General features: G+C 52.3%; 1 protein-coding gene across 3 annotated transcripts in view; it reads right to left on the minus strand.

Moving 5' to 3' along the window:
- AGO2 (argonaute RISC catalytic component 2) overlaps window positions 1-14,704 on the minus strand; it is a 100,782-nt gene that overhangs the window by 24,251 nt on the left and 61,827 nt on the right. For all 3 annotated transcript variants that reach the window (XM_038555605.1, XM_038555606.1, XM_038555607.1), the window contains 2 exons: window positions 7,994-8,114; window positions 509-690 (listed from right to left, as the gene is read on the minus strand). In XM_038555605.1, coding sequence (XP_038411533.1) covers window positions 509-690; window positions 7,994-8,114 — 303 coding nt within the window. The remainder of the gene's footprint in view (window positions 1-508; window positions 691-7,993; window positions 8,115-14,704) is intronic.

A 14,704-nucleotide genomic window follows, 5' to 3' on the forward strand; every position in this document is an offset into this window, starting at 1 on the left:
GCATCCGGCATCCTCCGCAGCCTGTGTCCTCCGGGCGGTGGGGGCTCCATCGGGGGGCACTGGGAGCATCACCCTACTGTTACGAGTCCCATGCGTGAAGGCCACAGAGACACGGAGCGGGGCTCACAGTGTTGGGCAAGTGAACACTAATCCCCAGTGTGCACGAAGACGGGCAGGCCATCTTTTTGTGCTAGTCTGAGAATTCTGGAGATGACTTTTTCTTTCCTTTTTATTTTTTTAAAGTAATGTCTGGCCAACATGGGATTCGAGCTCACAATCCTGGTATCAAGAGTCACATCCTCTACTGATTGAGCCAGGGAGGCGCCCCCGGTGACTGATTTTTATATTAAAAACGTTTCATGTTAGTAGTGCTATAATTTTCACCATAGAAATCCATGACCATCACCTCCCTGACTCCAAAAATCCACTCATCCTTGGACAGAGATTTCCTGACCTCCAGGGAACGGTCAGGGTCAGAAGCAGACGCTCCTGCTTCCTTGGTCCTTACCTCATGGATGGCAAATGCCTCATGACCACATCCAGGGCCTGGATCGTCTCAAAGGGGACGCTGGGCAGCCGCCCCGAAAGTGCATCGTGTAACGCCTGTAAGCTCACACAGGACACCCACTTGATGGACACCTTGAAGATGCGGTCCTTTCCTTCTCCAGGCAACGTGACCTCCAGCTCCACCTGCGAGGAGATCCAGAGCACACGGTTATTCACACTCGCCTCTGAGAAGCTGCTGGGAGGTTGGGGGCAGTGGGTCAGCTTCCAGAACTGGGTAGGGAAGTTCAGCCCATCCTTTGTCCAAGCACGCACAGCGGGACGTGCACATAGCCCTAGCCCATGAGTGCCGGCAATCAGCGGGACCTGGGACTTCTCCCTGGCCCTGCACAGAGGTGGCCAGGGGAGACAAGCAGCGACAGACCGTGTCGTGGAGGCCATGCCAGCGCAGGGCGGACGCTACACAGCAGGTCCAGACGGGGTAGGGGACGCGGGCAGGGGGCGGGGAGCTAGTCGGGGGCCCAGGGATTAACTCCCAGTGGAACTGGGAACACTGCAGAGGGTCTGGGAGCTCCCATGTTCTGGGTCCCTTAAGGTAGGTTTGCGGTGAATAAACCATAAACAGAAAGCCTTCTCAGAAGACACGTGGTAAAACAAACAGCCAAATGCTAACAACTGCAGACTCCAGGCGGGCGTGCGCGCCCCTACAGTGCCTCAACTTTCCTCTCTGACTAGGCAGGTCCACAACGAATAGAGAACGCAGGAGGGGGGGACCCGCCAACACTTCCAGAAGCTCTTCTACAGACTGTGTGCACCTCCGGGTACAAAACGCAGAGAAAAAAAGCTTCAACTACAAGACCTATCAGAATCTCCTGCGAAGGAATTAAAATTCTCAGCCAAACCTCAGAATATTTGCCACAATAGTGCTCAGTGGTCCCCAACAGCTCTGTCCAAGAGAACTTTTGTGATAACGGAAACAGTCTCTTCCCATGCTGCCCAGGGCGCTGGCCGCTGGCCGCCTGTGGCCACTGAGCAGTGGAAATGTGGGCAGTGTGGCCGAGGGACTGAATTTTCAGCTTTGTGCACTTTTCATGAGTCCACACTTACACGGCCACGTGCGGCCAGCGGCTGGCGTACTGGACGGTGGTCGGGAGCGGGCCCCAGGGACTCACTCCCCGAGGCAGACAGCGAGTCCCTCCCCCCTCTCCTCCTGCCCCCGAGCACCCCTTGCCTCCCCACCTTTACCCCGTCGCTTCACTCCCCCACTTGTGACCCACCCTGCAGTTCATTATTCGGTCACTGAGGGGGACGTTCTGAACACTTGGCGCACACAGACCCCCACTCAGCTGTCATTGAAACAATTTCAATATTTGCCAACAATACTTCCCAATATTGATGGAATATCTCATTTGACAGGTGACAGGGGCACCTGGGTGGCTCAGGAGGTTGAGCGTCTGCCTTGGGCCCAGGGCATGATCCTGGGGTCCCGGGATCAAGTCCTGCATCGGGCTCCCTGTGTGGGCCTGCTTCTCCCTCTCCCTGTGTCTATGCCTCTCTCTGTGTCTCTAATGAATAAACAAATAAAATCTTTAAAAAAGATAACTTGACATGTGACAGATTATATACGTTTTATCCCTGAACATCCAAAGATCCCAGGAAGGGAGACTTTATTCACTACTTTTTACATATTATAAAAACGCAGATGCTTAGACTAAAAGTGTAGCCCGTGGAACTTCCCACGTGCTCACTGGGGGGCTGTCACCCTCGGTACAGCACAACACGGATGCATGGCCACAGCCCCTGTGCCCAGCCCACCCCAGCCCTCCAAGTCTGCGAGTCCCCAAAGGAATGGGGGTCCATCCCGCTGCCTGTGCACCACCTGCCTGGAACGCCCTCCCCCAGCAGGCCAGGGGAGTCACGTCCCAGGCCAGTGTGCCAGCCGCACAGCCCCTGTGCACTCCTCACTCCCTCCTCACTTGAGAGGCCTGCAGGCCCCTCTCAACTCCTGAGGAGCTCCGTCCTCACACACACTCACTACCCCACATTCACACGTCATGAGAGCAGCAAGCAGACTGCGCGGAGTCCCCTGCACCCGTGTCCAAGAGGACACCTGCCCGGCAGCACTCAGAGCACCATCCCGCCTGACAGCCACTAAGTGGCCGTGGCCCAGGCCCAGCGAGGACACAGCAGTGAGAGCACAGACGCTTCTAGGCGCATGGACCTCGGGACTGACCAGAGAGTCACCACACCATGCCCCAGAAGGTCTCCGTGATCGGGTCCCTTTCAGAAAGAAATGACATAGGTGACGGATGCACATACAGCTGCTAGAACCAGGAAGGCCAAAACCACAAGGAGCTGCCACCTCACACCTGTCCAAATAGCTAGAATCAAAAAGATGAAAAATAAAAAGTGTTGGCAAGGATGCGGAGAAATAGGAAATGTGCATTGCTGGCAGGATTGCAGAGCAAGATAAATGCCATGTGATTTCATTTATATCTGGAATTTAAAAACAAAACTAATGAACAGAAACAGAAAAAGAGATTTGTAAATACGGAGAATAGTGGTTCCCGGGGGTGGGGGGTGGGAGGATGGGCGGAACGGGAAGGGGACGAAGAGGCACAGATCTCCAGGTATAAGGAAGGACGTCACAGGGATGGAAAGCGCAGCGTGGGGAAAGTGGCCAATGATACTGTCATGACGTCGCACGGGGACTGTGGTGACCACACTCCCCGCGGGAGCGTTTCCTCATGTACAGAACTGCCTGTCACCATGCTGCACACCTGAAACCAATGTAACACTGCATGGCCACTATCCTCCAATTAAAAATAATAGTCTGAACCTCCCCACCCACCCACCCCACGATCCTGCAGGACTGTGAGCAAGCAGCCACGGGGGGACTGTCCTTAAGGAGATTAGAGTCCGGCCTCAAAGATGTTTCTATGAAGTAATGAGGCGTTCAGAGAAACACACCAAACTTTTCTTTGCAAGAAAAGCCCTGCCATGCCATTTTGCCACATCAATTAAGAAAATGTGAAAAAAAAAAAAAGTGAAAAAGTGGCAATTATGTGAGGTGATGGATGTGCTGATTAACTTAATTGTGGTGATCGTTCCACAACATATACATCTATCAAATCATCATGCACACTTTAAATATATGTGCAGTTTTCTTTGCCAATTATGCCTCCATAAAGCTGTGGGAAATGCCTCTATAAGCAAACCAAGGCGGGGGTACTTAGTGCGGTGCGTTTTCCTTCAGCAAAAGATCCTTATGTACATTTTTTAAAAAACGATTTTAGTCACTCATTCATGAGAGACATAGAGAGGCAGAGACCCAGGCAGAGGGAGAAGCAGGCTCCCTGCAGGGAGCCCGGTGTGGGACTCGATCCCAGGACCCTGGACTCCAGCCCTGGGCTGAAGGCAGGCGCTAAACTGCTGAGCCACCAAGGCTGCCTCTTATGTACATTTCTAAGTGGATTCAGTCCAGCCTCTTCCCTGCCGGACACGGTGCCAAGAGGCTGCCTGGCACACCTATGACAGCTTTGGGGTAGCGGCGACTTCGGGAGAAATGCCCCATCACGGGGCAGGGTGGCGCTGGGCGTCAGCTGTGACACAAGCCTGAGGACATCCTCACGCCGGGCTGGGCCGCTGGCAGCAGAGTCCGTCCACACACCAAGATCCATTTCTAAACCCCCTGCAGCCCGCGACCCCAACAACGCAGCAGCTCAAGGCCATAGACTGGAGGCGTGGGACGCCGGGGCCCCTGGCTCTGCAACCTCGCAGGCCCCGAGCTTGGGCAGGTGGCTCCCTGGAGCCCGCCCGCCTCCCAGAGCACCTGCCGGCACCTGCAGGCAGCTGTCTGGGACACAGCAATGCGACCACTGCCATCCTCTGCGCACAGACCCCCGAACACCAGCTTTCGGCACCAACCTGGGCCCGGGGAAGGGGGAGCCAGCTGTGAAATCCAGCCTCTCCAGACAGACCAAGCCCCACACTCAGTCCCTGCGCCTCAAAGTCACCAGGGGGACAGTCCGTGTCGGCACCTACACAGGGGAGGCAGAGACGAGCACCATCATGAGAAACTGCATACGCAGGAGGCAGGTGCGTTTCAACAGTGTTTTCTCATCCACAACTCGGCTGTCGTGTGGCCGAGGCCCTGGGAACTCACCGCCACCTGCTTCCAAGAGAGTCGGGCAGCCCTGGCAGGGCGCTGGGGCCACGCACTGGGAGGGGCCACTCGCCACCCACGGAGGCTGCGCGGCCACTGCCCAGGCCACAGGCCCTTTCCGGTGTGTGGGGGGGTGTGTGTGCTGGTCACGCCCGTGTCAGATGTGCGCGGGGGCGGATACGGAAGGCCATCCGTGACTGCTCTGCGACCAATCTCTTCAAAAAGCCAACTGTCGTCCCTCCAAATCACTTTGGAACAAGCCACAGTCCTTCCTAGTACATCTGCGAGAGGTGTGGACACCAGTCACCTCATTAGGTGGGAGCAGCAGGGACGTCAAGTGGCGGCTCTGCCGGGTGTAAGCAACGCCCGCTGAGCACCTCTGACCTGGGCCAGCTGGGTTCAAGGCACTTTGACAGACACCGTGGCTCTACTGGGGGGACCCTCAGCCCTGAAAGGCAGCAGAATAGCCCCAAAGAGCAGACAAGGCCAAGCCATCCTTACCTGGATGCTGCCCAAGGAAGGGACCAGATGGACGGCTCCCTTGGCGACTGCCTCTGCCCTCTAACCTCCTGACCCCCCAAGCCAGCCCAGAAGCCCCTCTGCCTTGCCCAGAACCCCAACACCCTGTATCTCAAGTCAACAGTCACAGGTAAGTGCTCGCGGCCCGGCTCGATCTGGGGCACAGGCAGGAGTGCCAGGCAGGACACCTTGTGCTGGCTGTGCTCCCCCACGGTGAAGGCCTTCCATGCAGGGTCGGTCACCTTTTCAAGATGTGCCCCCGGCCTGACATCACCTCCCTCCAGAAAGGAGACACTCAAGCCTTCCCTGAATAAACGGAGACAGCCTGCAGCTGCAAGAAGCTAAAGACCCAAAGAGGGGCCCACGGCTGGACACAGTGCCAGGAGCAACCAACGACACATTCTGATCTTGCAAATCGTATCCTGTTACTGCCAAGAAGGCCCAGGAGTCAGAGCCAAAATAGTGATGAACTCCTACAACATCCTCAGTCTCAATTCTGAGAAGTGAGGGCCTGGCCTGGGCCACAGGGCCTCTCCTTCCACTCTGGGGCTGGAATTAAGGTGTGGGAGCTACTTAGGCAGGAGACAGTAGGGGGTGGGGAACATGTGAGCAGACCTTGACGTGAGTCACCTACATGCAGTTCCCACCCAGCTGCTGGCAGACACAGGGTGAGGGACAGTTAACGTTTTCTCTCTTACTACAGAAGTGCCCACCACACAAAGTGCTTCACAGAAAGAAAAAAAAAAAAAAAAAAAAGCAAATGTAAAAGAAAACAGCAGTGAGACAATTTGCTACAAGAGGGGAGTATATGGGAGCAGGAGTGGGGGGGTCACATCATATCAGATGTCAAGCAGAAGAGACTCATGTCTGCACATCGCAACTGTTTGACAGAAACTTAAAAATGACGAGGAGTGGCCGGGGGAGGCTCTCCAGGCTCATCTGCAGGATGCACAAAAGGGTGGGTTCAAGCGGAGAGACGGCGAACACCCTCTCCGTACAGGGCAGTGAGCACGGAGGGCACACCCGGACCTCTCAGACCACCACCCACGACCACCGGTATCCGCAAGGTGTGTGCTGTGGCCCAGGCATGGTCATTACGACGTTTAAACCCTGACAACTCAAAGGTATGATTTGGGACCAGCAGCATGGGCATCACCTGGGAGCTGCTTTTTAGAAATGCAGACACCCTCCCCCCGCCCAGAACCCACCTCAGGGACACAGACAGAGTCATCACTGGTGGAGACACCCTTCCTGGGCTGGATTCACTCAGTTTTCACGAGAACCCTGGAGGAGGCCTCTGTACACCCCCCCTTGGGGCTTGGCAAGGTGAGATGGCTTACCCACAGTCCCACCATCAGACAGGGCAAAGCAGGGACCCGAATCACATCGATTTTTACCCGAGTCTGGTTAACTTCTCTAAAGGCAAGTTTCACGTCGAAACGCTGTATCGACTCCCCCACCCATTCTGAAGCAAAAATATTTCTATGCCCCGCCTCATGTCTAATTATAAATATGTACAAACTGTGAATAAACTCCTTATGCTTTTTTTCTTACACAACTTTAAACAAAAACAAATGTGCAAACTCCACACAAAGCTCCATAATCAATAAGTTTCAAAGGCACCAACATGCTTCTTTGCGAGGCTTGATCCCACTCAGCAGACAGGCACAGGGGGTCTCGGCCTCCCTCAAATTCAGAAAGCCCACGTCAGTCACCCCGCAGCCCAGCCCGCAGTGCCCCGCCGCGCACCACTGTTATCTCGTGACCCCTGGAGACCGGCTGGTAAGGAGCCTTATCACCACCGGCCCTCCCTCCAGCACAACCGATGCTACTGTTATCAGAGCACGGCCACGTCCGAGCTGCACCGCCTGCGCCGGAGCCACCCGGTCTCCTGGCAGTTCAGACGAGTGCCAGGAGCTCAGTCATGCTAAGATTATCAAAAAGCTTAAGAGCAAAACCATGAAATGCCCGTGGAGAACCTGCAGCTCACTGGCCAGCAGCCTGACTCTGAGAGCGCCGAGCTCCACTCCTTCCCAGGGACCCAGGGCCTTAAGCAGCTAACTGCGTAGGTCATTCCCAGAGTGAATCAACCTCACTGCTCTCACTGGGACAGTCATTAAGATACTTGTTCCTCGGCTGCGTTGTCTTTAAAGTTTGTGTGAAGATGACTTCAGAGCTGAGCCTTTGCTCTCCTATTCAAGAAGAGCACCTGTTACCACCCTGGACCGGCCCATTTGTTGGAAGATGTGCCAAGAAGTGACAACGTCTGGACAGAAATTATATTACTCTTTAGGTAAAGCCAGGATGATGGCAAAACAGTAAGAAAAGGTGATATATTTTAATACAAGCACTACATGTGTTGCTTAATGATGGAGGATTATTGTTCAGTGGGAACACAGGCCGCGGGTGGACCTCAGCTGATTTCACGGTCTTCGTCACACACTCCTACGCCCCAGCAAACGTGCTCTTCCAGGGGGCTTTACAGTCTCACCACACGATCCGGGCCCCTGTCTGATGGCGGTGCGCGGCATGTGCGTACGGCGTGTGTGCAGTCTGTGCTTGTGTACCCAGTGTGCGGTATGTGCGTGTGTGACACTTAAAAGTATAGTTCCAAGAAGCCCTGTCTCTGAACCTCGCCAACCTGCCCCTCTGACACAGACAAGCACAACACATGGAAGGTAGTTTCTACCTGCGGCACACAGCCACCAGGAGCACTTTCCTCCCAGGTGACTTAATCTGTGACGACACGTGTGAATTTTACTTCATTGCACATTATTTGTTCCAAACGCATCCCTGTAAGCTTACCTTATCCCTCCCAATTGGAAGCGGCATCGCTGTGTAGAGATTCTTTCTTCCATCAAACACTGGTTTCCGATCCCCGAAGATCTGTGTTTTAAAGTGCTGGACCATATGTTCCACTATTTCCCTGAAAAAGGACAGAATTCAAGCAAAACGTCAATAAAGTCAGAGAACTGGCATACAAGGACAGCGCTCTTCTAACATTGGCTTATGAGCGATTTTCTAAGACCTATGGCTCCTTTTTCGCGATAGGACTTTAAACGCTCTTCTATCAAGAATCAAATCAGAACCATCAGTGGGTTGACGCTCATTCGGTCCGTCACTCAGACACGGGAGCACCTCCTCCACGCCGGGCTGTGCACGCCACGTGCAGCAGACATCGCACGCATCCAGACCTCCCTGGAGAAGCTGAAGAGAGGGCCGGCGTGCGTGGGGGTCCGGGCCCAGAGCTGCAGGATTGTGCAGCATACGCTTCACGGCAGACTCCGTGGGGCCTCCCACCAGAGCAGCGTGTAATCCCGCCCTGACTGACACTGGTGCTGGCTCGCCTGTGGCCTTGCTCTGGTCCCTGGAAAGTCAGAGGAGGTGACCCAAGCCAAGGCTCTCCAGGGGTGTGTGGGACTGGCTTGGCCTCTGGCGCTCCTGTGGTCTGCTGTAAGCATGCACCCTGGGTGCTGCTGCCCTTTCAGTCCGGCCTCCAGAACAAAGACCGTAAGGTCGACAAAGCCCAGGTCCAGGCTGACCCAGCAGGGACGGTCAATGACCTGCAGGGCCCCGAGCCTGAAACAGGATCTTCGTTACTGTAAGCACTCGAGGCTGCCGCCGCGTGCTCCCCGGGCATCACAGCAGCCGAATTCCAGCGAACGCCCAGAAACCGTTCCGCTGTGGTGCCCCCCTCGCCCCCTGCGCCTGCCTGGCCACAGCTCAGCAGGGACACATGAAGAAACACACTCTGAACAGCCACATGCAGCTCAGCTGTCCTGCTGGCTCAGGGCAAAGCAAGGCCCACCCACACCCTGTGCAGGTTTGCTCCCTAGAGCCCCACTTAGCACCTCTCCGGCAGCATTTCAGGGCGGTTTGGGGGCATTCTGATTCAACTCACCAAATACTTGACCCTTCTTACACACAATGCCTCGAAATACAGACAGGAAAGGCCGTGATGCCCGCCTGGGCCCCGAAAGCCCCTCGTAAGGGAAACATGCGAAGGATTGATAGTGAACGGACTGGGACAGGCTCCAAATCTCAGTCCTCAGCAGCAGCTTGCAGGATGCGGGAGAGATGCACTTGGGCAGCAGGGCAAGTGGGGCGAGGGGAGGGAGAGGACCTCTGAGGGACTGCCCCCAGCACAGGAGATCTGAGCTCCTTCTCTGGGGCAGAGCTCCGGTCATCCTTCAGGAAGCAGGAATTCATTCCATTCCTTTCCCAGAATATGAGGACAGCTGGCCTAAGAAGGCTTTCCTTATTCAAACTGGCTTTGCCCAGGCAACTTCCAACTGTGCGAGTCCCGGCAGAGGAGCCTCTAGGGATCCAGGCAACCCCACCCAAACACCCACTGCCTGCGAGGTCCCTAGGGCAAACAGGGCCTCTGGGCAACATCTTCTTTGATGGCTCCACCAAGAACACACCAGGCCTCTGATACTGAGTGGGACATCACAGCCCGGCAGGTGTAAAGCCCCAACAGCCGGAGGGGCTCTAACCTCCGCCTCTGCCATTTCTGACCGGCAGCCACGGCACAGTCTCTCCTGTAGCCAGGCTATCTCCAGATCACCTCTCTCTAAGCTTCAAAGACCCCATCTTCTTGGTCAAGAGGTCACTGTCCACTCAAAGTCCAGGCAGCTCTACTGGAGAGTTAGACCCACATCCAAAGAACAAACCATCCAACTGAATTCAAAGTTATTGTGAGCAGAATTCAGGGGACCACGAGCTAATGTTATACACATGGATGAAGAATCAGTAGAGCTGACCCTTGAACAACACAAGCAGGGGTGGGGGTGCTACACAGTCAAAACCCCACATAGAACTTTTAACACTCCCAAACCTTAACTATCAATAGCCGAAACAGGTATTAGAGTCGATCAACACACATTTTGTATATTGTACATATTATATATGTATTCTTACAACAAAATAAGCTACAAAAAAGAAAACATTGAGAAAATCATGAGGAAAAGAAAATATATTTTCAGCACTGAATTTATTGAAAAAAAAATCCACATATATGTGGACATGTGCAGTTCAAACCGTGTTGCTCAAGGGTCAACGGTATTAACAAACCCAGCACCATGTAAAAATGACATTGTGTCAATGTTGGGCAGATACCAGGAATGGCAGGTTGGCCTTAACGTGACAAAAGTAACTGACACAAAACATATTTCAGCCATCAAGTAAAATCCACAGCTGCAAAACTTCTAGAAGAAAATGTAGGAGAAAGATCTTTAATGACCCTTGGGAAAGACAAAGACTTCTTAGAACACAAACAGTATGAACTGCAAAAATAAATAAATTCAAAAACATCATCAAAATTAAAATTTTTAGCCTTTAGAAGCTACTGTTACAAAAAGGAAAAGACAAGACACTGGGAGTAAATATTCGAGAAACACACCCACATATCTGACCCAGGACATGCAGGCATAATATGTTTTAAAAATTCTCATAAGTCAGTGAGACAAACAAGCCAACTTTAAACAACCGTAAAAGATGAGAACAGACACCCTGTAAAAGAAGCTACAGGAATGGCCAATAGGCACGTGAAAAGATGTTCCTCACCAGTCATCAGGAAAATGCTAACAAAACCACAAACACCCACTGACTATGGCTAAAATCGCCAAGACTGAACAGACCAGGTAGGTGAAGGAAGGTGGAGACAACAAACTGATACGCTGCTGGGGACGGAGACCACCACAGTCACGTGGGGGGGGGGGGGGGGGCGGGGGGGTGTATCACCATTTCTTATAAAGACCAATGTATATTTACTACGCCGTCTAGTAACAGCCAATAATTACAAAACAGAAATGAAAGCACATAACTACATCAACACTTGTATGCAAATGTCTCTGACAGTCCCAGCCTGGAAACAACTCCTATGCCTGTCAACTGGTGAACACACACGTTAGGGCACGAGTGTACAATGGGACACTTACTCCACTGTACGGATGGCTGGTACGTGCAGCAGGATGGCTGCATCTCAGAAACACGCTCAGGAAACAGGCCAGACACAAAACAGTACACGCTGTATGATTCCATTTCTATGAGACTCTCTAAAAGGCAAAAATGAATCATTGACAGAAGGCACTTCAGTGGTTGCCTACGGGCAGGGGATGGGGGGCTGGCTGCCAAGGGCCAAGAAGGAGCCCTGGGGTAGTCAGAATGTTCCACACCTCGACTGAGGTGGTGGCCACATGTGTATACACTTTTTTTTTTTAAAGCTCATTAACTAGGAACTAAAAATGGATGCATTTTGTTGTATGTAATTATAGCTCAATAAATGTGATTTATATTTTAAAAATCAAATGTGGAAAGATTTTAAATTATGATTATCTCAAAGATGTAGGAAAAAGCATTTACCAAAATTCAACACCCATTCATAATTTTTTTTTTAAATTAGCAAACGAGGAACAGATGGAAATGTCCTTCATCTGGTACAGATCTCTTTATTGAGATTCACAATAAAACAAAGATGCAAAAAAAAAAAAAAAAAAAAAAAAAAAAAAAAAAAAAAAAAAAAAAAAAAATAAAACAAAGATGCTGCTTTTGCCGCTTGCGTCCAATGCTGGGCTGCAGAGCACGGTCACCACAGAAGGGTGAGAACAGGAGGATCGTAAAGAGGAAAAACTAGCATTACTGGTGGGCATGAGGGCTGTGTTTGTTGAAAATCCAGACGAATGTGCAGAAAAACGCAGTAAGCGTCACAAAGACAGAGTCCTTGCCTTTTTGTCTGTGCAATTCCGGGGCCTGGCACATCGTGGATACTCCATGAATGCGCGCGAACACATACACACACGCATCACCTCCTTTTTCCCCCCAGTACTAAGTCTTTATTTGCTCATCTACTTGCACACTTGTTCATTCATTTGTTCATCCTCTCAGGGCCGGTGGTGAGGCAGGGTTGGAGCTCGTGGGCACAGCCAATTACCAAAGAAACCCAGGAAGCCCAGTTTCACGCACACACGGGAGCAATGAGGGAAGGGACCTCAGCACACAGGTGCACCTGCTGCCCCATCCTCTCAACCTCTCTATAAAATGAGAACACACCACAAAGCTTTGGTTTCTAGCAGTTACATTTATGGAGTTACATTTTTTCTTCTCCCCTGAGACAATCTACGGCCACTTTGATAGGAGTTTTTATACTAGCAGAGGACTTCCTGAGTTACTTGGCTATACAGGATGATCACTGCTTGGAAACTCGGGTTTAAATTCTTTTAAGGTCTGATGCAACATAGTATCAAGGAATCACTTGTTATGTATTCATGCATGTTTCCAGAATCAGCGGCCATCCTGAATATTAACCTCCCCCTTTCCGTCTCCCACCTTCCAGAAGGGAAGCGCCGTCTCCTGCTGTCCCCTCTACCCTGAGACAGGAGAAGAGCACGCAAACCTGTGTGGCATTTCCTGAACGTAAGTTCATGTCACAATGAGGAATGATCTACCCAGAGTTAAGTGTGTAGGGAATGAGGCAGAGGGGACAACTCATCCCAGGTGGCACACAGGAATCTTGTATTTGGGCACTGGAAATACCCTAAGTATTTACAACAAAACAAAACCCAACACAACATACCATAATCGTGGACTAGAATATTCAGTTTTCCGCAAACAAATCCATTCCTTCAATCCCAATCCAAATCCAGAAAGGTTTACTTTTATTTGGTGGGATTTAATGAACTGATTCTGAAATGTATTTGGAAATACGAAGGACAAAGGCCAGCCAGGACACTTCTGAAGAGGAACGAGGTGGATGCATAAAAGCTACAGTGACACAGATGGTGTTGGTGATGCTGGTGGTTTGGAAGCAGGGACAGACAAGTCGACCCCAGAACAGAATCAAGAGCCCAGAACGGGCCCCACGGGCACACAGACACTTCTTTTACAACAGAAGTAGCAGAAAAGAGCAGAGCATACTTCTCAGAAACCAGTGCTGAGTTGACTAGGGATCCAGCAGTGGAAGCTCAAGGCTGAAGCCCAGGCCAAGGGAAGCACTCATCTGTACTAACGCTTGCTACCCTAAGTTGAATCCAACTGTTGGCCGGACAGTTCCACTCATGGGCCACGCAGGGTGCCCTTCTGTGGCAGGAGTCCCAGCTTGCGCACCCAGGACCTGGCAGCACCTGGCAGATTGCAGCACACGGCTGGGGCGCAAGGGAGCACCAGGTGGAAGAAGGAAGCGGTCCCGCTGTTCCAGGCGGGAAGCACCCTGATGTCCTGCAGAGCCCCCCTGTTCGGTGGCCAGTCAAACAGCACTCCAGCCACCACGTGGGCCGAGAGAAGATGCCGATTATCACCCGTGTTCTGCACCTGAACCTCAGTGGCCAACACTCATGGCCAGGAAGGTGCTATCACCTTGTACAATCTTGTAGGGATCAGACCACTTGAGTTTTAGGACAGGATGCTCACCAATTGTAAAACACGGAGGTCCTTCCCTCCATGAACGCAGACCCACTCCCTCTGGCCAGTGACTGACCTTCCTTCCTATTCTCTGTCCCTCTGCTTTCATGGTGGTAGAGGAACAGAAAACCCGCCACTTCAAACGTTTTTACATGTACGGTTCGGGGGCATCAGGTGCATGCACGCTGCTGTGCATCCGTCACCACGGTCCAGCTCCAGGACTTTCTCTTATCCCTGCACCCATTAACCACTAGCCCCAGGGCCTTGGCTTGACCGGCTGCTCCTGAGCACCCGCTGAGAGACCTCTGGGAGGAACTGCCCAGAGACATGTTACCTGTTGGGATCCTGTGTTCAGTTCTTCCTTCCTATGGGGTCTGACCCCTGGAAAGCAAAGCTCCTGGACTACACGAGTTTAGCCGCGGGAGAAACACAAGCCTCAGGCTCTGCTCCTAACTTCAGACAAAGGCAACAGCCCCCAAAGACTGACTGTGCTCACACTGCAGACCCTTCTAGACTTGCCTCTTACAGAGTGGTCCTCGTATGAAAATACCTGCTAGGCATGTCAACCTGGGGACACAGCCTCGCAGCCCGGCACCATCATCTCCCTTTATGCCCGAGGACACAGAGGTACCCGGCCATGTGTTACTAGGCAGCAGAAGGAGGATGCAAAACCACCTCGCAGTAAGCGGAACATGTGTGCTAATCCATACAGGCTGGCGTACCCCCTACGTGCTTGCTTTGCCCTTCTGCCCTAATTCTGGGCAAGTTTTCACTTAAAAAAAAAATGCAGTCTTGGGGCACCTGGGCAGCTCAGTCTGTGAAGCATCAGACTCTTGATTTCAGCTCAGGTCATGATCTCAGGGTCGTGGGAGGATCAAGCCCCAAGTCGGGCTCCACACTCAGCAGGGAGCCTGCTTGAGATTCTCCCCGTCTCCCTCTGCCCCTCCTGGCTTGCGTGCACAAGCTCTTTCTCAATAAATTAATTTAAAAAGTAAGTGCAATCTTTTGCTAATTTCCAACTACACAGGCTGTGCGTTACTATATCCTCACCATCAATTTCAGATACAGATAATGCTGGAAGTCTGCCTAGACCACATCCTCATCTCGATCCTCTTCTCA

This window comes from Canis lupus, chromosome 13, assembly GCF_011100685.1.
Source record: "Canis lupus familiaris isolate Mischka breed German Shepherd chromosome 13, alternate assembly UU_Cfam_GSD_1.0, whole genome shotgun sequence".
Lineage (NCBI taxonomy): Eukaryota > Metazoa > Chordata > Mammalia > Carnivora > Canidae > Canis > Canis lupus.